We start from the raw sequence: 24,712 nt of genomic DNA, 5'->3' as shown, positions 1-24,712 counted from the left end.
ATATAAATCAAAGAGGGGGGTTTTCTTAGGGGGTGGGGTAGCATCTTCTGCCACCTTCCTCTGAATATCGGAGGGCTTTCATCCTTTAATAATTGGCGAGTGGCAGAGAATTTCAGAAGATAATTTGGCCCACTTCCCTGCTTATTTTTTTATAGGGGAATCTGGGGCCGGCCCTACTGTTAGGTGGGTGTTGTAAAACGGCAGCCAACTGCTGTTTAATTTGGGCGAGAACATTATACTGACTTAAGTCAGACCTCGGGGGTCTGCCTAGCTAAGTATTGTCAACTCAGACCGGCAGCGGCTCTTTCCAGGGGACATTCGCAGCCCTACTTGGAGAGGCTGGTGGGTTTTGAACCTGGGACCCTATGCATGCAAAGCAGATACTCTCCCGCTGAGCTAGGGGGCCTTCCCCTTAAAATGAAGCTAAGGTTCCAGTCCTCATTGTTTGGAATAGAGGGCTGATTTAAATAGGAACACAGCAAAGGGCTTTCTATGGAGCCTTTTCAGATTGAAAACCAGGACACATGTCTTCCTGATCAAGTCAAATGACCTGCAGGCCAGTGTGACCCAATTGTTGGTGTTTATACTATATTTTTTTTTAGATATGCCTTGAGACAGTCTTTATTTTTTTTTTATAAGATATTTATTAAGGTTTTTTAAAATATTACAGTAGAAATGAAAAGGAAAAGAGAAAAATACAAAATAAAAACAGTTAAAAACACACATATTTTCAGTTACTTATTTTCCTTTAGCTTGTTTCCCGGACCTCCTCGTACCTCCCTTTTTTGTATTCCACTTCGATTTATTGGTTCAGCAAATCCTTACCATTAGATTTTAACCCATTTATAACCCTTTTCTTCACATTCTCTTAAAGCATTACAGCTAGAAACCGCTTAATTACTGTCCAACATCATTCTATCATTCATTAATTTTACAATATTTCTGTAAATAGTCTTTAAATTTCTTCCAATCTTCTTCCACCAACTCTTCCCCCTGGTCTCGGATTCTGCCAGTCATTTCTGCCAATTCCATATAGTCCATCACCTTCATCTGCCATTCTTCCAAAGTGGGTAGATCTTGTGTCTTCCAATACTTTGCAATAAGTATTCTTGCTGCTGTTGTAGCATACATAAAGAAAGTTCTGTCCTTCTTTGGCACCAATTGGCCGACAATGCCCAGAAGAAAGGCCTCTGGTTTCTTCAGAAAGGTATATTTAAATACCTTTTTCAGTTCATTATATATCATTTCCCAGAAAGCCTTAATCCTTGGGCACGTGGACGTGAGACAGTCTTTAAACCTCTTTTGTTGACCACCAGCATTACACTTTCCATTTTTAAGTTCGGAATAGACTAGTTGCTTTGGAAGGTGATCATCAGTCATCCGCACGACATGACCAGTCCAATGAAGAACATGGTTGATTGGGAACACGCTACTAACCCCAAATGGGATGTCTGAACTATTTCAACGAACTAGTTCCTTCCCCGCCCCCCGCCCCCCAGTAAATATGCTGAGGGTATATATCCTTTGTGTATTTGCAGGATCTCCAGTGAAAGGTTTCTGGGAGCGAAAATCCCGGTGAACTCTTGAAATGGGTTGGGTGGTTCAAAATGGCCAACAACAAACTTGTCTTGCAGGGAGGGGAATCGAACCCTGAATTCGGGTTTTGTTTGGCGGGCATCTCGGAAGCTTCCAGAACAGCTTGCCTGTGGCCCATCAGCTCTCCTTGGGCAGTCTTGACCAGGATTGCCAGGTCCCTCCTGGGAGAACGTTTCCTGCCACCCTTTTCAACAGTTGGCCCTCGTGGCTGCCCGCCATGTCCCACCCTGTCTGGAGAGCATAGTTTCCTGCCCTCGCGAGCCTTTGGCCTTGGAGCGATCAAACGCAGAGAGGCTGAACTCTCCCCCTTCTCAAGAGACTTCTTGTTTGTGGAAATAACTTATCTCTCTTCCAAGCTGCGTGGGACCTCTGCAATCGTAATAATCAAAGGGAGAGTTGACCTGTCATAAAGAAGGAATTATTTTAGGAGCAGAGAGACAGAACGCTGAATTTTGAGACAGATCGCAATCTCAGTTCCAAGAAGGCCTGACGGGGAATGAAAGCATTTTCCCGCCCCGTGCGACAGAGGCCTGGGACCGTGTCCCGTACTCTCCCACCCAACGCAACAACAAAGCCAAACATGCACAAAAGAGCCGAAAGTCTGCGCACCCGTTATATTTTCACATGTGCTTGTTCTCTGCTCCCCAGGGTGTTTGCTAGCCGAGGGCGACGTTTACGATGTTTGGTGACAGTTTTGCCTCGTGGTCAGCGAAGCCTGTTGAGAAAGCTGCTTTGAAAATTGTGCCACCCAGGTCGACGTTTCTGGGGAAAGGGCCTTTCCCCTCCCCAAAACCACAGGGTGTGCATGAGCGAAGATGGCTGTGTCCCACCTCCTGTGCTGGAGGCAGTAAATGCCACTGGATGAGAATAGTTGCTGGGGATCGCCAGGGAAACGAGAATTGCAGTTGCACTCAGATCATGCTTGCGAGTTTCCCTAGTTGACCCCTAGGATGGGGGTTAGCAAGGTTTATCTTGCCTGGGCTGGATCGGTTCTATGGAGATCCCTCCGTGGACCGGATCGTGCCCGTGCCCATGATTTTTGACGTCTGCGCGTGTGCAGGCGCAATTTTCACGCCTGCGCAGATGCGATTTCTGGTGCCACGGAAGCGAGTCGCTGCGCTGGTAGCTCGGTTTGGGAGCGGCTCGTGGGCCAGTCAAACAACCTCCGCAGGCCGCTTTTGGCCCATGGGCCTTAGGTTGCTGACCCCTGCCCTAGGAGGATAGGATTGCTGGACTAGGTGGCCTAGCTCCAGGGCTCTTCTGATGGAACCTCCAGGCCCAGAGCCAGTCTATCTAGATCCCTAGGTTCTTGGGGGCATTTGGCTGCTGTGAGAACAGGGCTCCTTTTGCGCTGATCCAGTACCTCCCCCTATTCTCATGTTCCTGGAATCTCATGTAGCAGAAATGGGCTAAAGAGCTTTCCTCCGAGATTTAGATTCTCCAGTTTGGCCTTGATCGCCTTGATTCAAGGTATACTGCCTTGAAACAGGGAGGCTCCATATATCCATTAAAAAATCAGAATACAAGAAGGGCCATTCAGCGGCTGGGTCTGGCCAACGTGGGGCACTTGTATTATGGCAACCTCTTCTCCCTGCGGCCAGCCAGGTGCCCAAATTGGATAGTCCTAGAGCAGGAACTGGGCATAACAGTGGTGCTCTGTGATTTCCTCAAATTCTGCCCCTGACAGGAGAGGTAGAACGTATGTTCTAGGCAATTGTCCTTACTGAACCCCAGCTAAAGCCACCATTCATCACACCTTGTGACCATGTTATTGTTGTTGTCGTTTAGTCGTGTCCGCCTCTTCGTGACCCCCTGGACCAGAGCACGCCAGGCCCTCCTGTCTTCCACTGCCTCCCGCAGTTTGGTCAAACTCATGCTGGTAGCTTCGAGGACACTGTCCAACCATCTCGTCCTCTGTCGTCCCCTTCTCCTTGTGCCTTCCATCTTTCCCAACATCAGGGTCTTTTCCAGGGAGTCTTCTCTTCTCATGAGGTGGCCAAATTCTTGGAGCCTCAGCTTCAGGATCTGTCCTTCCAGTCAGCACTCAAGGCTGATTTCCTTCAGAATGGATAGGTTTGATCTTCTTGCAGTCCATGGGACTCTCCAGAGTCTCCTCCAGCACCAGAATTCAAAAGCATCCATTCTTCAGCGATCAGCCTTCCTTATGGTCCAGCTCTCACTTCCATACATCACTACTGGGAAAACCAGAGCTTTAACTATACGGACCTTTGTTGGCAAGGTGATGTCTCTGCTTTTTAAGATGCTGTTGTGACCATGGATTCTCTAAATTAAGTTTCCACTTCACAAATAAAGAGGTTGCCACAGACGCCGTTCTCCACCTCGACATTTAATCCCCACAGCAACCCTGTGAGGTAGGTCAGGCTGAGAGAGGCAGTGACTGGCAGCCCCCAAGGGTCACCCCCCCGTGAGCTCCCAGTGAGCCGAGTGGGAGGATTTGAATCCATGTCTCTTGGGTCCAACACGCAGTGGTGTCCAAACTTTTTTCAAAGAGGGCCAGAGTTGATGAAGTAAAGGGCCGTGGGGGCCGATCAAAGTTGTTGAGCTTCTTTTAGGACTGAAGGTTTTGAGGGTTTTTTTTTTTAGGATTTTAGCCCAGGAAATAAACTTCCACAGGGGCCGGATTAAACCGACTGGCGGGCCAGATTAGGCCTCCAAAACGGACTTTGGACATAACCACTACGCTACCACCATCTCTCTCTTGTGGAAGAGAACTACTTTTGAGCGGCACATTAAACAACTGAAAGTCTGGAAGAATAAGAAATCAAGATAGCAAACTTTCTGTAGCAGAATGGAGATGCTTTACTGAATATTTACAGATAAACTGTAAACAGATAAAAACATTGGCAGGATTATTGTAATAACCTGCAGTTTCGTAAAGAAGATAAATAAATGAGCAAATTAAGTTAATTAGGAGATGCAGAAGATACTAAAAATAAATTTGAGGAACCGCAGAAAGAGGGGGAAGCAAGTCACGTTTTGAAATGTCAAAATGATTGTAAAATCAGTGAAATGTATAAACCTGAGAAACATAAATAAAAAATTCAAACAAAAACAACAACTGAAAGTCCGAACAGCATTGAAAGCTGCTGAACAGGAAAATATTTTTAGTGTCAGCCGCTCTCTGCAAGGTGCATGTTGACGGATTAATGTGCTGCGCACTAAGTACAGAACCATGTGTGCGCGCATTAGAGAAGAGAGCGTTCTTTTATTGCTCTGTTGGAAGAAACTCCGAGGGCTGTCTCATCGTCACGGGCTCCGTCCTGAGCCAGGACAACCTCTGCAAACATCCCCACCAAATTCCTGTCCAACTTTTTTCTCCCTTGCAAAAATAATAATTAAAAAGCGCCCCCGGGGAAGGAGATTCCACAGCCGCCTCCCTGCGTGAGTCAGCTTCGCTTGCTTTTGTGGCACCTGATTCCTGCCTGCGTAGGTTGATCTCTGGGCTTTTACTTGTGGGGGTTGTTTTGCCCCAATCTGGTTGGTGACAATGCTGGCTACCCATCTGAGCCAGCCTCTGACTCATCCTTGGCCTGCCGCGAGAATCTCTTGGCGGTCACACAGGGTAATAAAACTGTTGCACGCTCGTTCCCCTTGCTTCCTTTTGTGCAAGATGGGCGATTTTTCAGGAGAGATGGGGAAGGTGAGAACTGCCGGCCCCCCCTTAGTAAGTGACTCACTTCAGCAAAAGGACAGGGCAGCCTGTTGACCTCTGGATAGGAAAGGATTGGAGCCAGAAAGTTTGTGATGGGAGGGCAAGTGCCCTGAGGGTGAAACTGGGGTAGCTCTCATGAAAATTTCTTTGGGGAAGAGATTTTGATTTAAATCTGCATTTAAAAGCAAACCTGCCTAATCTGCAATTTCTGCAAAACGGGTATGTGACCCGAAGCACAGCCCTCCCTGGAAATCTGCATTTCTCTGAATTTTGCAGGGTAGTATCGAAAAATGCATATAACTAAGGTGAAATGTGGAAACAATGCAGGAAGAACGTGTTGAATTGGGCGTCGTCGCTTTGCAAAAGCGTGTCCGTTCGGCGAAATCACGTTCTGATGTGGGTTTTAGTGGAAATGTGAAACGAAAATGCATTGTAGAAGGGGAAATGGCTTTGCAAAAAAATGTGTCCGTTGGGCAAAATTGCATCAGAAATGTGCGCGTTATGAGAAACTCACACTAAAGTGGTCAATTTGTAGAGTCGGAAGGGACCAAAGGAGTCATTCTAGCCCAGCCCCGTACAACGCTGATGAGTTTTTGTGAGGAGTTAAAAACAAAATCACAAACTGGTGTGGAGAACTGAACTTAAAATGAAAGACTGAAAGAAATTTGCAGGTGTCCTTCATCCCTAGCACACATTAACCTTTTCAGTCTGCCAGGAGGGTTTTCTTAAGATCGACCGATCTACAATACCTTGAGCCATGGAAGCTGCCCAAATTAATGTCATGTATGTTGGTTTGTTTTAGTGTGCTGGTTGTCCTCAGCATCGAGTTCGACAAATATTTTCTTTCTTTCTTTTTTAATATATTTTAAAATTTTATTAGTATTTTCCACACGACAACACAAAAAATATCGAAAAATAACAATACACAAAACACGAAAACCAACGTACAAAAAAACCCAAATCTATATCTTACAAATTAATAATATAAACGCTAAAAAGAAAAACACACTGACTTCCACCAATCCCACAACACCTCCTTTACCTCTCATTGTGTCTTCCTATTTTCCTTATCATCTCTATCCTAGCATCTAGATATAAATCTAGATATAAATCTTTTCATCAGTAGGCGGGGAATTCCAAAGTTCCACACTAAGAGATCAATTCCGTACAAATGCAGAATGGAGGGAGGGAGCTGGCCTAGTAGGGGGAAGGTGATGGAAATAATAATAATAATAATAATAATAATAATAATAATAATAATAATAATTTATTTATACCCCGCCCATCTGGCTGGGCTTCCATCAAAGAGCCCCGGTGCTCTCTGAGCAAGGAAGCGCCCATAGTTTTGCCCGCCAGATGTCCCCCCCCACCCTCTGGCTCTGATGTGCTGGCGCCGTGGCAGCCAGAGACTGATTCGATCTCGGTGCCTGGTGACCTAACCGTTGTACGGTTGATGAGGATCCCCTGGGAAGGGGATGCGAGCGAGAGACTCGGAGGCCAGCAAAGCTCTTGCTGCTTGGACTCTGCCTTGACGCAGCGGGGGGAAGCGCTGAAGTCAGTGGTCCCTGCGTGAGATTGTCCTCACAGCCAGCTTTCAAAAGGGAGTTTTCTTATGTACGATTAAATCATAGGGACAGAAGATGCTGAGCTGGTTTTAAGGTGCATTCCTTTCTCCACCTACCCCAGAAGTCCATATGGTCTCGCAATAGCCAACGCAGCACCCTCAGAGAGCCTTGTACTCCAGCGCTGGGCAGGCAGCGGCGCTCAGTGGTTAGGGACGATACGAGTTGCTGCCAAGCCAGACCTGTGGGGCCACTTCCGATTTATTGAAAATATTTTACCCCGCTTTTTAACCTTGTTTTGGAGAAAACAATCCCAGGATTACCAAAGATCAGTGGTAAGAACATCCCGAAACCTGGATGTCCCGATATACCTCATCTGGGTGCAAATAGGCATTTTTGGATCTGAATGGGTGGGTATTTGTCTCTAATGCTCGTTCTTCACAGAGAAAAACTATGGATGTTTATTACATGACTACCAATGACTGCTAACCACAATGGCTATGTTTTCCCTTGAAGGTCTGATTTTTAAAAATATTATTATTACAGTGGTACCTTGGTTTACGAACTTAATCCATTCCGGAAGTCCGTTCTTAAACCAAAGCGTTCTTAAACCAAGGCGTGCTTTCCCATAGCAGCGGGGGACTCAATTTACAACACACTCAACAGGAAGCGAAATGTGTTCTTACACCAAGGCAAAGTTCACAAACCGAAACACCTACTTCTGGGTTTGCAGCTTTTTTCTTAATCCAAGTTGTTCATAAACTAAGTTGTTCTTAAACCAAGGTACCACTGTATTATTAATTAGATTCAGCAGTGAGTGCAAGACCTCCACAGCTTGCAGTGAACCTTCCTGTGTTCAGTGAAAGGATCCTCCTTGACTATAAAGCGATGGGGCATTAAAAGCAGGGATATTCCCATCATGCTTTGCTCTGGAACTTTCCTGGAGAGGCTGTCTGACTCAGCCGCCATCTTTCTGCCTCGCCCACAAACAGCAGCTCCCTGACCATCACTGCCTTGTTTTCCTTTCCAGGTTTCCCTTGGCTTCCATCTCCTTGACTCTCTCCGCGATGATGTTGACGGCCAGCCTCTGCCAAGCCGCCGAGAAGGTGAGTCAGTCTGCAACAATGGGCTTACTCACGAGCAAAGATCTTTTTTGCAAAGATTAGCTACCTTCGCTTGGAGAAATCGATTCCCCAAGTGAAGGCGGTTAACCTTTGCAAAAGTTCTGGACGGAGAATAATAATAGGAGCTGGAGACTGACAGCATGAGAACTCAGAAAAGTGAGGACTAGCGGCTTGGAGTTTGGTAAGAATCTGCCTGCAATCTGATTGCATTAAGGATATCAGAGGAGCTCAGCTGGATCAGGCCAAGGGAACAAGTCCAGTATCCTGTTCCCAGAGTGGCCAACCAGAAGCGCACTAGCAGGACTAGCAACGCTCTCCCCTCCTTGACTATGTCCAGTTCTCTTTTAAAGCCATCCAAGTTGGTGTCCTGCAGCAGTGAGTTCCATAGTTTAACTATGTGCTGGATGAAAAAGGTCTTTTTCATTTATCTGCCCTGAATCTTCCAGCGTTCATCTTCTTTGGATGTCCACAAGTTCTTTTTGCTCTTTTCAACACGAGGACTGCCTGAGTCACTCAGCCTCTGGATACAGGTTAAGTGGCCTCCCAGCCCTCAGTTTTCCCCATCTATAAAATGGGCATAAGAAACAGCAGCGGGCGGATTCGGCTTGTTGAAATAGCGTTCTCTTTCCCTCCCTGCAAGAACAGGGGGCACACAAACACACACACAGTTTTATTATCTGCAAAACAAAATTTGTTATAGAGTTGTGTGCAGGCTTTTGCCGCATTAATAGAACTGTTATTTTTAACTTTCTTTGTTTTTCCTGCCTCTGTTGAAGCCAGAGCAAGGCAGCCAGGAAACTTAATGGTGGGCAGGAGCTAAAATAAACGGGCTCAAGGCCCCCTCACTCCACACTTTAGGGAAATCCTTTTTCAGTTATGGGAAAATCAAGACGCCGGCTATTTCTGGAAGGTTAAAAGGGAGATCTGTTGCGTCCGGAGGCCTAAACATTGGCCTCAATTGTAATCAAGGCTCTTATTTGTTCCACAATAATAAGAATAAAAGCTAGTTGTTGTTTAGTTGTTTAGTTGTGTCCGACTCTTCGTGACCCCATGGACCAGAGCACGCCAGGCACTCCTGTCTTCCACTGCCTCCCACAGTTTGGTCAAACTCATGCTGGTAGCTTCGAGAACACTGTCCCACCATCTGGTCCTCTGCCGTCCCCTTCTCCTTGTGCCCTCCATCTTTCCCCACATCAGGGTCTTTTCCAGGGAGTCTTCTCTTCTCATGAGGTGGCCAAAGTCTTGGAGCCTCAGCTTCAGGATCTGTCCTTCCAGTGAGCACTCAGGGCTGGTTTCCTTCAGAATGGAGAGGTTTGATCTTTTTGCAGTCCATGGGACTCTCAAGAGTCTCCTCCAGCACCAGAATTCAAAAGCATCAATTCTTCGGCGATCAGCCTTCTTTATGGTCCAGCTCTCACTTCCATACATCACTACTGGGAAAACCATAGCTTTAACTATACAGACCTTTGTTGGCAAGGTGATGTCTCTACTTTTTAAGATGCTGTCTAGGTTTGTCATTGCTTTTCTCCCAAGAAGCAGGCGTCCTTTACTAATTTCGTGGCGCTGTCACCATCTGCAGTGATCATGGAGCCCAAGAAAGTAAAATATCTCACTGCCTCCATTTCTTCCCCTTCTATTTGTCAGGAGGTGATGGGACCAGTGGCCATGATCTTCGTTTTTTTGATGTTGTGCTTCAAATCATAAAAGCTTACAAGCAAGCAAATCCTGAGCATTATCAGCCTTTAGCCTCATCCCCATAACCTGTGAAATGGACATGTTCCAGACCTATCTGGACAACTCATTTGTGGAGATCATGGCTGACGTAAGGAGCCCTGCACTTTTAACAGTGTGGGGAAAACATTCATGAATAAGAAATACTGAACTGAGCAATGCGTATCAGCGGTGGCTCCACCTCCTCGATCATTTTGCTAGCTCTTTTCTGAACCTACAATATCCTTTTTCAAGCGAGGCGACCAGAACAGTCCTCAAAATGCAGTCCTACCATCCATTTGTATAATAGCATTATGATAGTGGCAGTTTTGATTTCGATTCGTTTCCTAATGAACTCTAGCATGGAATCTGCCTTATTCAGGTGTGGTTAAGAAAGTCAAAGGGCATCTTAGGAGCTTATTAATAATATTTATTATTTATACCCTGCCCATCTGGCTGGGCTTCTCCAGTGTGGGAAGCAGAGAGTAGGGAGTTAATGTGGGGCCGGTGTGGGGTTGGCCGGTGGAGCGAGCAGCCCCTAATATATACATACTTTCCGTAATATAAATATGGCAATCTTGATTAATGACCATCTAAAAACAGAATCCAAAGAGAATCTCGAGATTTGTTCCATCCTTTCATTTCCAATTTAACCTTTTAAATACATGTGCGTAATAAATCAACTCGTCCTTTTGAAAATTATTATTGTGGCCCACGCTTTCTGCCAGGCAGCTGATAAACGTTGGCGTGACTTTGGCATCCATCAGCACGCTCCCAACCAAGTCTTTATCCTTCGGATTAACTGTATCTTTAAAAAGTCCAAGGAATATAGCATCTGGTTCGAAGGATATTCTATATATCCTATAATTCTGTCCCCCACCCCACTCCCAAAATTGTTTTTTTCCCCCTTTTCTACAACAGGAATGAGGGACATCTGTGACCCTCCAGGTGGGAGCTGGAATCCAGCAAAATCTGGAGATGGCCAGGCTGAAGGGGGGAGATGTATATGCAAGCCATGGGTGCGGATTCTGAGCCCTCCAGATGTTTCTGGATTCCAGCCCTTAGCAAGCCAGTGGGGGCCGGCCGGGGTCAAGGGTGATGGGAACTGTAGCACAGCAACATCTGGAGGATGCTAGCACTTAAATAACAAAGGGGCCGTCCAGAGAGAGAATAAATCCCGATAACACTTTGGAGAGGGAAACTGAACAAAAACAGCGTATGATTCGAATCGAACGAAACAGAGAGGTTTTGTCCCCCTGCTCTGTGGCGCTTTTCCTCCTCCTCTGCACGTGCAGAAGTGCAGAACGGGCAAAGCTTTCCCCAAACTGACTCCCCAGGGACGTTTGCTGGCGGCCGGATTTGTTGCTCGCGAAATAAGGCCGCCTTTTTCAGAAGGGGGACAAAGCGAGAGGTTGTTCAAATGAAAGACCCTTCTCTCCGGTCGGCGTGAAAAGAAGCATCTCAGTTTATTTCTCTCTGGGTCGTATGCGCTGCGTCAGCTTGGGCCAGTGTGCGTTGAGCATCTGGGCTCAATTTTCTAGATGTTGATTTTGTAACTTTAGACGGAGACCCTGGAAGGCGGTGGTTTGGGGTGTTGCATCACGGACGAAATGGAAAGCAGGAAAAAGTAGCCCCCAAAGGCCTTTCTGATGAGTATCGCTGGTGGAATCAGAAGGGGGAATTATTCCAGCCAGAGGTGGAAACTCCTTCCTCCTTGTGCTTGGGGTCAATCATCACCTCTTAATTTTTTATTTTATTTTTTTACATAGGAAATTACTATCTGTACAACAAACCTGTAAGGTAGACTGTTGATATTCTGGTTTTTACAGACACAGGCTGACAGCTGAGAGATAACCCTACTTGGGGACTTCCCTGGCTTTTTTCTGGCCCTGTAGGACCAGTCTGGATAGTTAGCCTTGGTGAAGACTTGACGTTTTCATCCCCAAAAAAGTTTTTGCGTTTCTGCTGAAATGAGGCTGCATTTTAATGTTGTATTTTAATCTTGTTTTTAAGTTGTATTTCAATCAATCTGTTTTATATTTGGTTAGCCGCCCTGAGCCTGGTTTTGGCTGGGGAGGGCGGGGTATAAATAAAATTTATTATTATTATTATTATTATTATTATTATTATTATTATTATTAAACAGCCTGCCGTCTTTGTAGGTCTGAGGCAGAGCGCCTGTTTGGCATGCAGAATGTATCGGGAAGTTTTTAATGCACGATGTTTTATTATGTTTTTATATTTTGCTGTAAGCCGCCCAGAGTGGCTGGGGAAACCCAGCCAGATGGGTGGGGTATAGATAATGAAATTATTATTTTTATTAGTAACGTTCCTGGTAGTCATCCCTGTAAACTCCAGTTAGAATTATCTCAGGTAGCCAATGATTCCCTGTTTATTTCATTAAACTGTGGAACTGACTCCTGCAGGACAGTGACGGATGCCAATGTGGTCGGCTTTAAAAAAAGAGGGTACGAATTCATAGAGGAGGAGAAGCCTATTAATGGCTGCTAGCCATTGATAGCCTTCTTGACTCCCTCTCTAAAAACCAGCTTCTGGTTCAGCGTGCAGCCTCAGTTTCCCATTTCTTACAACCAGTTTGGGTGGAGCTGGCCCTGCCTCTCAGCTTCCTCCTCAATCTCAGTGTCGCCCCTTGCAGAACTCAGCAGAGAGCAGGATGGGAACAAAGACTTAGAATCACAGAACCACAGTCGGGTGGGACCCCGTGGGATCATCTAGTCCAACCCCAGGCAACGCTGTAAAGAACCCTCGAAAAACGGCCACCCAACCTCTGATTAAACGCCTCCAAGTGAAGGAAAGTCCATCACCTTCCAAGAAGTCCGTTCCCCTGTCTGTCTTTTCTTTGCCTGGCTAAACATACTCAACTCCCTCAAAAATCAAAATTACTTGACTCTGACTGTCATTAGTTGTGGCGCCCCCTAACTGTTGGGCTCGTCAACTTTTGCCCTCTCCCCAGTCCTGACGGGCAGCAGCCACCCCTGCAAGAGCCTGATTGGTCCATCTGAACCTCCACATTCAGAGGAAGTCTACCTCTGAAAACCAATTGTGGCGGCAATAATAATATTAATAATAATAATAATAATAATAATAATAATAAATTTCATTTATACCCTGCCAGAGCTGGGCTTAGGGTGGCTAACACCAGTAAAATGACAATAGAAACATAATGGGGGGGGGGACCCAATTTAAAATACAGGTTAAAATGCAATTTAAAATGCAGCCTCATTTTAAAAGTAGCCCATAGATCAAAACCGTAAGGGGAGGGAAAAACGTAAGGGTTAGACTGAGTCCAAACCAAAGGCCAGGCGGAACAGCTCTGTCTTGCAGGCCCTGCGAAAAGATGTCAAGTCCCGCAGGGCCCTAGTCTCTTGTGACAGAGCATTCCACCAAGTCGGGGCCAGTACTGAAAAGGCCCTGGCTCTAGTTGAGACCAATCTAACCTCCTTGCGATTTGGGACCTCCAAAGTGTTGTCATTTGTGGACCTTAAGGTCCTCCGTGGGGCAGACCAGGAGAGGCGGTCCCGTGGGTCCTAGGGCTTTAAAAGTCAAAACCAGCACCTTAAACCTGACCCTGTACTCCACCGGCAAATAACCCACAATCCTTTTGAGTGCCTTTTAGAGCAAAAGCACCCCAGGTTCCCTTTCGCCCGACGGACTGGTGCCTCTGTTATCTTCCGCCCCAGCGCTATCTCTCCCTGTGACCTGGTCCCCTGCCCCACACTGCCAAGGATTTGGGTTATAGAACACACCAGCCTTTACACATTATTAATAATTTCCTTTTTTGGCTGAAAAATGTGCCCTGTCCAGACCTCTCCAGCTCTGTGCATCCGCGACGCCCTCGCCCAGCGAGGGAGGAAACCAGCTGCCCGGTCAGACGGTCAGCAGCTGGGAAGGATCTCCTGGCACCCAGGACAGTTCTTTCTGTGTCTGTTTGGAAAAAGGAGGAAATAATTCTGGCAAGCGGGTAGCCAATTCAGATCGGGAAAAGGCAGAGACCCTTTCCCCTCCTCCCCAGCAAGGCAAAAGTTATAGGAACATGATTAGGGGTATTTTTTACAGAGTGGTGTGGTGCAATGGTTAGAGCACTGGATTTGGACCTGAGGGAGATCACTTGGCTAGAACAACAACAACAACAACAACAACAACAACAACAACAACAACAACTTACTTCCTTCTACCCTGCCCATCTGGCCGGGCCTCCCCGGCCACTCTGGGCGGCTTCCGACAAAATATTAAAATACAGTAATGCATTAAACGCTTCCCTAAACAGGGCTGCCTTCAGATGTCTTCTGAAAGTCTGGTAGTTGATTTTTAAAGGTACAGTGGTACCTCGGGTTACATACGCTTCAGATTACATACGCTTCAGGTTACAGACTCCGCTAACCCAGAAATAGTGCTTCAGGTTAAGAACTTTGCTTCAGGATGAGAACAGAAATCGTGCTCCAGCAGCGCGGCAGCAGCAGGAGGCCCATTAGCTAAAGTGGTGCTTCAGGTTAAGAACAGTTTCAGGTTAAGAACGGACCTCTGGAACGAATTAAGTACTTAACCTGAGTTACCACTGTAGAAGTAAGCGTGATTTAAAAAAAAAGGTTAAAAATTATTATATATGTGGGGAAGCTCACCTAAGAATGTTTAGAAAAATAAGGATAAGACAAGAATTTGTTTGCATTTTTTTTTCTGTTTGTGTTGTTTAGTTGTGTTATAAAATGAATAAAAATTTTTTTGGGGGGGGGGAACAACAACTTACTGTAAACTGCCATTCTTCTCTGGCAGGGCCTTTTTTTCCATCTCGGGCTCTTCTTCCATACGTGGAGAAGGAACAATGGGTGGCAAAGGGTGGCGGGTTCCGGTCCCGGCAAGGGCCACCCCACTGACGATGTCTCCCTGCTTCTTCCACCCTCAGGTCCCCCGCAGGAGACCTCGCCAGGCCACTGAGGACGACGGCCCCGGGAGCCGGGTGCCCGGCCTGTGGAGCGCCTGGGCATCGTGGTCAGCCTGCTCGCAGCCCTGCGGCCTGGGGGTGATGGAAAGGACTCGTGCGTGCCAGTCCCCGTACCAGCGCGTCCCCTGGGCCGGCCGGCCGGAGCTGGCCCCGCAGCCGCTGTACCCTCCGCAGGCCCACGAGAACCGGCCCGCTAGCCCTTACCCGGGCCAGCCATCCTACCCTCTCCACACCGAGGGCAGTGCCAGGCCGGGTCTGCCCTTCCGCGGCTCAGCCCTGACCCTCCACGGCCAGGCCCAGCCGCCTCGCACCCCACGCCTCGGACCCCAGAACCGCCACACCCGCCACCAGGTGCTCCCGGCCGAGGAACTGCCCTCACGAGACGCCGTCGCGCCCCAGCATGGCCGCCGGAGGGACCCTGCTCCTGCACAGGAGGCTGGGGTCCACCCGCCGAGGCCTCGGGGGAACCAGGAATCTCGCCGGAACCCCAACCAGCCCTTCAGGCACAGCGCAGCTGCCCGGACCCCCGTTCGGGACGCCATCCCCTTGTTCAAACCCCTGAGGAGGGACAGCCCTGAGGCGGGCTTGAGCCCTGACCGGCCACGCCACGGTGGTCAAGGGGACGGTGACCGCCGCAGCTGGGCTGCTTCTCCTACGCCGGAGTCGCCGGCAGCCCGGAGGTGAGTTTAGGGTCTGGTTTAGGGTGGGTCTGGACCCTGATTAAAACAAAATACAGTGGTGCCTCGTAAGACGAAAAGAATCCATTCCGCGAGTCTCTTTGTCTTGCGGTTTTTTCGTCTTGCGAAGCAAGCCCATTAGCGGTTTAGCGGATTAGCGCTATTAGCGGCTTAGCGGATCAGCTGATAAGCGGTTTAGTGGCTTAACGGATCAGCTGATAAGCGGCTTAGCGATCAGCTGTTAAGCGCCTTAGCGGATTAGCGGATTAGCTGATAAACGGCTTAGCGGCTTGGGAAAAAGGGGGGGGGGAAGGAAAAAAACCCCGCAGGAACTCGCAAGACATTTTCGTCTTGCGAAGCAAGCCCATGGGAAATTCGTTTTGCGAAGCACCTCCAAAACGGAAAACCCTTTCGTCTAGCGGGTTTTCCGTCTTGCGAGGCATTCGTCTTGCGGGGCACCACTGTACAAGGCTTGGCCAGCAAGACTTTGGCAGGAAGTGCAGATCATAATCTGTCACACCCTGGCCCAGGTCCCTTTTATTACCGTCTTTTTCGCCCTATAGGACACACTTTTTCCCCTCCAAAAATGAAGGGGAAATGTGTGTGCGTCCTATGGGGCGAATGCAGGCTTTCGCTGAAGCCTGGAGAGCGAGAGGCGTTGGTGCGCACTGATCCCTCTTGCTCTCCAGGCTTCACGAAGCTATCCGCAAGCCTCGCGCGCCCGGCGGGAGGTCCTGCCGGGCGCGCGAGGCTTGGGGCGGCAGCCTGCAGCCCGAAGCAGGGGGCGAGCTGCGGAGCCCGCCCCCTGCTTCGGGCAGATGTCGGCAAGCCTCTAGCGCCCTGCAGGAGGTCCCGCCGGGCGTGCAAGGCTTATGGCGGCAGCCTGTTCTGGGGGCTGGGGTCGGGGGAAGCTCAGGCTTCCCCCGCGACAGCCCCCGCGCCTGGGGGGGAAATAATTTTTTTCCCCTTTATTTCCACCCCCCAAAAAAACTAGGTGTGTCCTATGGGGCGAAAAATACGGTAACAAAAGAACTTTTAACACAGCGTTTGTAGGAACCAATCAGATTTCCTCTGAGCATTTCAAAAAACCCACCACGTGGGGACCAGTTACCGTATTTTTCGCTCCATAAGACTCACCTGACCATAAGACGCACCTAGTTTTTGGAGGGGAAATGCAAGAAAAAGAAATATTCTTTAAAGGGAGCGTAGAGCAGGGCCTGTATGCATCAGCAAATACGATGTCCAACACTGAACAGTGATTCCGGGTATTTGGAATGAATGTATATAAATGAAAATATCAAATGCTGTGGAACAGTGCTCATGTAATAATGTAGTCACATAAGATGGGTTTATGAAGCAATTCTGTATCCTCCCACCACTCTGACGAAGAATTCTACGAAACAGTAGTCAATATCCGAAATCACTGTTCAGTGTTGGACATTAGCTGAATACACAAAGCTTCACAGCTTGTCTTTCATCATACAAAGTCTGGTACCTCGCTTCATTTAAAGATTTTCAGAGACTTTTAGACTAAAGATTTCATGTTGTACTTATTATGGTTTGAATGAATTCTCTAAAGATTGTCTATTGCGTATGTACACGGCCATCATGTTGCCTAGACATTGCTGACGTTCTCTTTGCAACACAGGACTTTGTTTGGTTTCAAATTCACATTGTGGCACTTTGCCCCCTCAGGTCCCGGGTTCGAGAGGCGATCAAGCCAGGCAAGTACGGCTACGGGAAGCTGCCGTTCGCCTTGCCCCTCCACACAGACGTGGCCGAGGGGGCCCAGCCCCGATTCAAGAGGCACCACGGGGGCAGAGGCGGGGAGCCCCCGTCCCCGCCTCCCCCTCCTCCTCCCCCACCTTTGAAAAAACAGAGGCGCAAAGCTGTCCGCTCTTCCTCCCGCGAGGAAGAGGAGCAGGAGGAAACTGGCCGGGAGAAGAGGCCCCTGAGCTCCAGGGCCGAACCCAGGACCCCCCTGAAGCCAAAACAGCCTCTGCTGGCGGACGCTGCTGCCCAGCCCCCCACACAGGCTGGTGAGGGGGTGAAGAGCCATTTGGCGCACAGCCACTCAGAGGTTCATGGGCATATGGCAAACGGAGGGGGCACGGCAGACACAGAGCAGCCCACCGAACCGGGTATGGCCACGCCGCAGAAGAGCGACTCTTCGGGGGAAGCAGAGCATCGTGGGAAGGCAGCAGCAACCTCTCCAGGGTCGCACGGCAAGGCTCACCAGCCAGGGGGCGCCATAGCACCTTCAGGGAACCAGCATCTCCCAGAATCCTCTGCAAGGTCCCACGAGAAGCATCTCCCAGAATCCTCTGCAAGGCCCCACGAGAAGCATCTCCCAGAATCCTCTGCAGGGCCCCACGAGAAGCATCTCCCAGAATCCTCTGCAAGGCCCCACGAGAAGCATCTCCCAGAATCCTCTGCAAGGCCCCACGAGAAGCATCTCCCAGAATCCTCTGCAAGGCCCCACGAGAAGCATCTCCCAGAATCCTCTGCAAGGCCCCACGAGGAGCGTCACTCAGAATCCTCTGCAAGGCCCCATGAGAAGCAGCTCCCAGAATCCTCTGCAAGGTCTCACGAGGAGCGTCTCCCAGAATCCTCTGCAAGGTCTCACGAGGAGCGTCTCCCAGAATCCCCTGCAAGGTCCCACGAGACGCCTGAAGTGGCAGAGAGTTCCACGGGCGGCTCGATCCCCACGTCGGACGGCGGCGGAGAGGGAGGCGGCCACCCCACAGCGGCCATGACGCATTCCTCCTCTCAGAGGCCCTCCGTGGCTGGCAGCCCCCTTCCCCATGTGCAGGGGGAGCTGCGGCTGACCCACCACGTCCTCAGAAACAATGGCTCCGCTGCCAAGAGGAAGGGGCCTGGGGTGGGCAAGAGCCACCGGGCCACGCCAGAGCTGCCCCGTCGCCCGGAGAGCAGCTCCGTGGCGCAGCCTGATGGGGCGGGACACGCGAACCGCCCGCCCCATGGGCAATCCCGGTTGCGGAACCAGAGGCAGAATGAGCACCAGGCGGGCGGCCAGGGCAGACGGCCTTCGCACAGCCTCTTTGTGGACCAGCCCGTGGCTCCTCGTCCTGTGGAGCCGGACATTTGGCTGCTGCACCGGGGCAACCCTGTTCAGTTCCACGCCGGGGGGCAGCCGGGAGGGGTGCGCCCGGGTGGTGAAGTGCCGCAGTGGAACCTCTACTATCCTGGCACCGAGACCTTCCACTGCGAAGGAGAGAGCAAGCAGTTCAAGGCTTGCAGGCAAGAGGTAAGAGATCGGGGTGGGGTTTTTCCGCCCTATAGCAGGGGCTCCCTAATTGTGGTCCACCAGTGGCCTGCGTGCTTCATTTTAATGTATTTTTAATCTTTGTTGGAGACGCGGGTGGCACTGTGGGTTAAACCACAGAGCCTAGGGCTTTCCGATCAGAAGGTCGGTGGTTCAAATTCCCGCAACGGGGTGAGCTCCTGTTGCTCTGTCCCAGCTCCTGCCAACCTAGCAGTTCGAAAGCACGTCAAAGTGCAAGTAGATAAATAGGTACCACTCTGGCGGGAAGGTAAACAGCATTTCTGTGTGCTGCTCTGGTTCGCCAGAAGCGGCTTAGTCATGCTGGCCACATGACCCGGAAGCTGTATGCCGGCTCCCTCGGCCAATAAAGCGAGATGAGCGCCGCAGCCCCAGAGTCGGCCACGACTGGACCTAATGGTCAGGGGTCCCTTTACCTTTAATCTTTGTTGGAAGCCGCCCAGAGTGGCTGGAGAAACCCAGCCAGATGGGCGGGGTACAAATAAATTATTATTATTATTATTATTATTATTATTATTATTATTATTATTTGGGTGGCCTTTGACATGCCTGAAGAACAGGGCAGCAGTAGCTGTGAGCAGGGGCTGCTCCATTCTTCTCAAATTGTTTTGTCCACCCAGAAAGTGAGCAGCAATGGAGCAGAAGCAACAGATGTAGGAGCTGTTTGAAAGGAGTGGAGAGGATCAGCAGTGTAGACGGGAGGCGAGAATGAAAGGAGTTTAATTTTAATTCACCGATGCATATTTCTTGCATTGCGCTTTGCCATATTGCAGTTTGAATTCCTCAGACTTCAAATTGCGGTACAGTGGTACCTCGGATTTCCGAACGTAATCCGCTTCGGAAGACCGTTCGAGTTCCGAAACGTTCGAAAACCAAAAACTCAACACGGAAGCTGTGTGACATGTTCAACTTCTGAGGCGTGTTCGAAAACTGAAGCGTTAATAATAATAATAATATTTATACCCCACCCATCTGGCTGGGCTTCCCCAGCCACTCTGGGCGGCTTCCAACAAAATATTAAAATACAGTAATGCATCAAACATTAAAAGCTTCCCTAAACAAGGCTGCCTTCAGATGTCTTCTAAAAGTCTGGTAGTTGTTGTTCTCTTTGACATCTGGTGGGAGGACGTTCCAGAGGGTGGGTGCCACCACCAAGGAGGCCCTCTGCCTGGTTCCCTGCAACCTCACTTCTCGCAGTGAGGGAACCGCCAGAAGGCCCTCGGAGCTGGACCTCAGCGTCCGGGTAGAATGGTGGGGGTGGTTTACTTCTGGGTTTACGGCGTTAGAAAACCAAAACGCTCGTGGACGTTCGGAAACCGAGGTACCACTGTAAACAAAAGTACGATATCCAGGAAGCAATAAAAATGCAACCCAAAATTGCACAGCGTCTAGCGCAGCGCATTGCAATCGGTACAAGAGGCAGGGGGAAAAAATCATTAAGTGGTCTGCCAAGACTCGTTTTATCATTCTTGCAGTCTGGTGGCGTACCCAAAAAATTAGCAGAATGGGCCGGAAGTAGCAGGGGTGAAGAGACACTTGAAAGGCGTGGAGGGGGTTAGCAGCAAAGTTAACGGGAGGCTAGAAGTAAGGAGTTTAATTTTAATGTATAGATATTCCTCCTATTGCATTTTACTCTGGTAGTTGTGTTTTACTGCAAAACAGCCCTGATTCAGCTAATTGGGCTCCTTACACCCCGAGTTCAGAAGCTGGTGCTCAAACTGTTGTTTATTTGCTGATGATGAGGGCCTACCCAGCACACATTTAAAGCACGCTTTCCATCCCCAAAGAACCCTGGGAACTGTAGTTCGCAAAGGGTGCTGGGGATTGCAGCTCGGGGGGGGGGAACTACAGTTCCCAGTATTCTTTAGGGAGGGTGTTTGAAATGTATGGGGTGTACGTACACAGCCTAAGACTTTCAGAAGCGTACGGTTCAGTCTCCTGTTTTTTACTTGTCTTGTAAACAAAGAGTTTTCGAACAGTGATGGGAAACAGACCTCTTTGTTCAGAGAGATGGCTCTGGCGAATTCTTAGGGACTAGAGCCATGGGCGTTTTGCGTGGCTGCTTCCAAGCTTTCCTGTTTGGCCCGTTGGGACCAGACAAACAGCTGCCTTCAAGTTGGGGGGGATTATTTGTGGAAGAGGAAGGCTGCCCGTGAACAAGTACAACTTGGAATTAAACAGACTTGGGCCCTTTCCTCTTTAACTCTGCTGGATCCTACTCCTAACTTTGAGCAATTCTGGAAGGCCTAGTGGTTAGAGCAAGGAGTGTGTGTGTGATGATCTTTCAGAGATGACCTGTGGCTGGAGGCAAGCGATTATTTTTTTAAGAGATCCAGAGAGGCATCATTTGCTAGATTTTTCTCATTTTCTTTTCAGCTGCTCTTGACTCCGGTCAAACAGATCCAGCAGGTTTTGGAATCTACACAAAAGCCTACACAACCTGTTTATCCACACACAGCAAACCCCTCTTTTAAACCACTTTTAATGCACTGGGAGGAGGCGGAAAGGGAATGTTTCTCCCCAATCCTATATGACCTCTCTGGGCGTCCAGCTTCTATGTAGATAATGCTTCTATTGTTACCGGCCCTTTGAAGTGAGCAGGAGATAAACTCGTGATTGAATTTCCTGCTTAATTTCCCAAACCTCCTTTATCGTTAGTACGAGGGCAGCGTTTTTGTGCTTTTTACGACGGGTGGGAAACCAAACACTAAAAACGTCCACATTTTCAAAGACTGTTCGGACAACAGCCATTAATGAATTTGCTCTTAGAAAAGGTTATTAGGATGCATTGACCTGATAAAACCAGTTTCAAGGGTCTTAATTTCCTTTCTCCCCTCCCGACAATAATCAGAGCGGGCTTGCGGCTTGGAGGATGCGAGTTCGAATCCCTGCTTTGATCGCGAAACTTATGGGATACCCTGGGGCCTGCTTTTCTCTCTGTCTGTTTCTTTCTCTCTTTGACCTACCCTGCAAGGTTGTTACATGGATGAAAGACGGTCTCATTTTGTGTGTGTCCCTCAGAGGCTAAAATCCAACACATTTCTACTCAGAGAAGACCCACTGGAATCAATGGGCCTGCGTTAGCCATGTCCATCAATTTTAATGGGTCTACGCTGAGTAACGTGGGATATAACACAATGTAAGGGCTGCACAAAAATGTGTCAAATTACATCCTTTCTCCGAACTGGGAAGTAAGAATTTCTGCTATATTGAAAGTTCACATTTTTAAAATCCCGGAATAATCTGACTCTCTCTCTCTCTCTCTCTCTGCCCACCTGGCCTTCCCCCTTTTCCTTCCGCAGCCGTGCCCGCCCGATCGACCTGATCCTCGGGCCGTCCAGTGTGCGGCATACAACAACCAGGAGTTCATGGGACGCCTGTACCAGTGGGAGCCCTTCACGGACGGTAAGAGTCCCACCTCTCCAAATTTTAAGGTTGCCCCAAACCTATTTTCAAATTAGGAGTGACTGCCCCAGCTGTTGGTCTGCTGCCTTTGACAGCTGGCCGTACATCTTGTGTCAGTGAGTTCCGCAGTTGACCCGCAGTGCAGGAAGACATGCTTCCAGCTGCTCAATGCTTTGTTGCTATGGTTTGCATGGTCCAGAGAAGGCAGGGCAGGAGCAGGAGCAGAAAGCTGGTGTGTTGTGTTGTGTTGTGTTGTTGTGTTGTGTTGGTGCTGACCTTTAAAGCCCTAAACGGCCTCGGTCCAGTATACCTGAAGGAGCGTCTCCACCCCCATCGTTCTGCCCGGACACTGAGATCCAGCGCCGAGGGCCTTCTGGCGGTTCCCTCATTGCGAGAAGTGAAGTTACAGGGAACCAGGCAGAGGGCCTTCTCGGTGGTGGTGCCCGCCCTGTGAAACGCCCTCCCACCAGATCTCAAGGAAATAAGCAGCTATCTTATTTTTAAAAGACATCTGAAGGCAGCCCTGTTTAGGGAAGTTTTTAATATTTAATGCTGTATTGTTTTTAACACTCGATTGGGAGCTGCCCAGAGTGGCTGGGGAAACTCAGCCAGGTGGGTGGGGTATAAATAATAATAATAATAATAATAATAATAATAATAATTATTATTATTATTATTATTATTATTCTGCGATCTCAATATAAATGATGAAAAGAAAAAAAAGCAGATTGGCCTCGTCTCGTCTTCTACATCACTTCTGATTCTTACCAGTCAGGGGAAAGGATCAGGAGATGGGCAGAGCCCTTGCCTCGACTTTCCCCACCGAAATGAGCTGTGTAACAGTCTTGTGTTATAACTGGGGGAAGATTATTTGTGGTGCAGGAGAGAGAAAACCCCAGAAACAATTTCAATGATTTTTTTGGTCATCTTGTAAGTCTCGCTTCTGAGATATTCTGTGTCCAGGGCAGCTGTTTACCAGCTCCATCTGGTATGCAGGCTGAGAGCCTACCTGCCCGGAGACTGTCTTGCCAGAGTGGTGCATGCTCTGGTTATCTCCCGCTTGGATTACTGCAATGCACTCTACGTGGGGCTTCCTTTGAAGGTGACCTGGAAACTGCAATTAATCCAGAATGTGGCAGCTAGACTGGTGACTGGGAGCGGCTGCTGAGACCACATAACACTGGTCTTCAAAGACCTACATTGGCTCCCAGTACGTTTCCGAGCACAATTCAAAGTGTTGGTGCTGACCTTTAAATCCCTAAATGGCCTTGGTCCAGTAGACCTGAAGGAGCGTCTCCACCCCCATCGTTCAGCCTGGACACTGAGGTCCAGCGCCGAGGGCCTTCTGGCGGTTCCCTCCCTGCGAGAAGCATAGCTACAGGGAACCAGGCAAAGGGCCTTCTCGGTAGTGGCGCCCTCCCTGTGGAACGCCCTCCCACCAGATGTCAAAGAGAACAACAACTACCAGACTTTTAGAAGACATCTGAAGGCAGCCCTGTTTAGGGAAGCTTTGAATGTTTAATAGGTTATTGTATTTTAGTGTTGTTGGAAGCCACCCAGAGTGGCTGGGGAAACCCAGCCAGATGGGTGGGGTATAAATAATAAATTATTATTATTATTATATTGGCCATGCTTAGATCCAGCATCCGATGTCCCCGGATCAGACACACCGTACCCTTTCGCATGTGCCTTTGCGGCCTTGAGGACTAGCGGCTTGCTCTCAAAGCAGAAACAGCTTCTTGGGGAAGTTGAGTTGCTGTGTTGTTGCACAGATGAGTACCCCACACCTTTTAGCATATGACGGGGGCCTTTTCTCTCTGGGGTTTTGGCTTCGTCCAAGCCGCCCTCTCCTTAGCGGACAGCTGGCCTCTGCCTTCTCCAGCTCGCTACGGCAAGCAGATCTTGGCTCTGCCAGTCGGGTGGGATGCCAGACATCCCTGGCAATCTCGAAGCGCGATCTCGAAGGTTTGTACGCTGCCCGCCTGTGACTTTTCTCCCCGTCTGCCCTCTGCAAACAGCAGCTGAGCTCTCCAGCAATCTCAGGGAGGGAGCTGGGGGGGGTAGGGAGTGTTTCTTCCCCTCTTTCTCAGCCCCCCCCCCCATTATTGCAATGAACAGTTTATACCAGCATGGGGCCAGTGGGTATTTGTCACTTACATAAGCAGATTTGGAGAGGTCACCGCGAGGACAGCGCGGGTTAGGGAAAAGAGCTGGAGCTCAGGCGATGCCAGGCTTGGGAGCGGCCAAGCTTGCAACTCCTTAAAACTGGGGACTGAGGATTATTATTATTATTATTATTATTATTATTATTTTAAAAAGGTCACACTCTTTCCATTCTGCCCAGAAGGGTCTCTCGGGTTTCCAGACCCGCTTTCTGCAAAACCCTCCCGCTTAAGCTGTGTTCCTTTTGGGCCTGTGGAACTCCTTGCCACAGGACGCTGCAAGGGCGGTGAAAGGCCGGGTGCTGCTGTTTTCCTGCATTGCTGCAGAGGACGCTGCACCGGTGGGATTTCTGCCTTTCGGGGAAGGCGTGCGGGAACCGGTTTGGAAAGTGAGGCGGGCGGGGAGGGGGAAGGGGACGGCAAACGGCCACCCCCTCATTTCCCACGTGTGTCATTTTTTGAGCTGATCTCATTGGTGGCCCGGGGCCAAAATCTGTATTTATGCTGGGAGATTTAAGGCCTCTCTTCTGGCTTGGAAC

The 24,712-nt window shown here is 49.1% G+C and overlaps 1 protein-coding gene across 2 annotated transcripts in view; it reads left to right on the top strand.

Moving 5' to 3' along the window:
• ADAMTSL4 (ADAMTS like 4) overlaps window positions 1-24,712 on the top strand; it is an 85,146-nt gene that overhangs the window by 31,254 nt on the left and 29,180 nt on the right. For both annotated transcript variants that reach the window (XM_080984487.1, XM_080984486.1), the window contains 4 exons: window positions 7,862-7,937; window positions 14,587-15,305; window positions 16,998-18,570; window positions 21,909-22,011. In XM_080984487.1, the coding sequence (XP_080840613.1) occupies window positions 7,862-7,937; window positions 14,587-15,305; window positions 16,998-18,570; window positions 21,909-22,011 (2,471 nt within the window). The remainder of the gene's footprint in view (window positions 1-7,861; window positions 7,938-14,586; window positions 15,306-16,997; window positions 18,571-21,908; window positions 22,012-24,712) is intronic.

This window comes from Podarcis pityusensis (genome assembly GCF_964106645.2).
Source record: "Podarcis pityusensis genome assembly, chromosome: 16".
In the NCBI taxonomy this organism is placed as follows: Eukaryota; Metazoa; Chordata; class Lepidosauria; order Squamata; family Lacertidae; genus Podarcis; species Podarcis pityusensis.
This window is presented reverse-complemented; position numbering and strand designations above follow the sequence as displayed.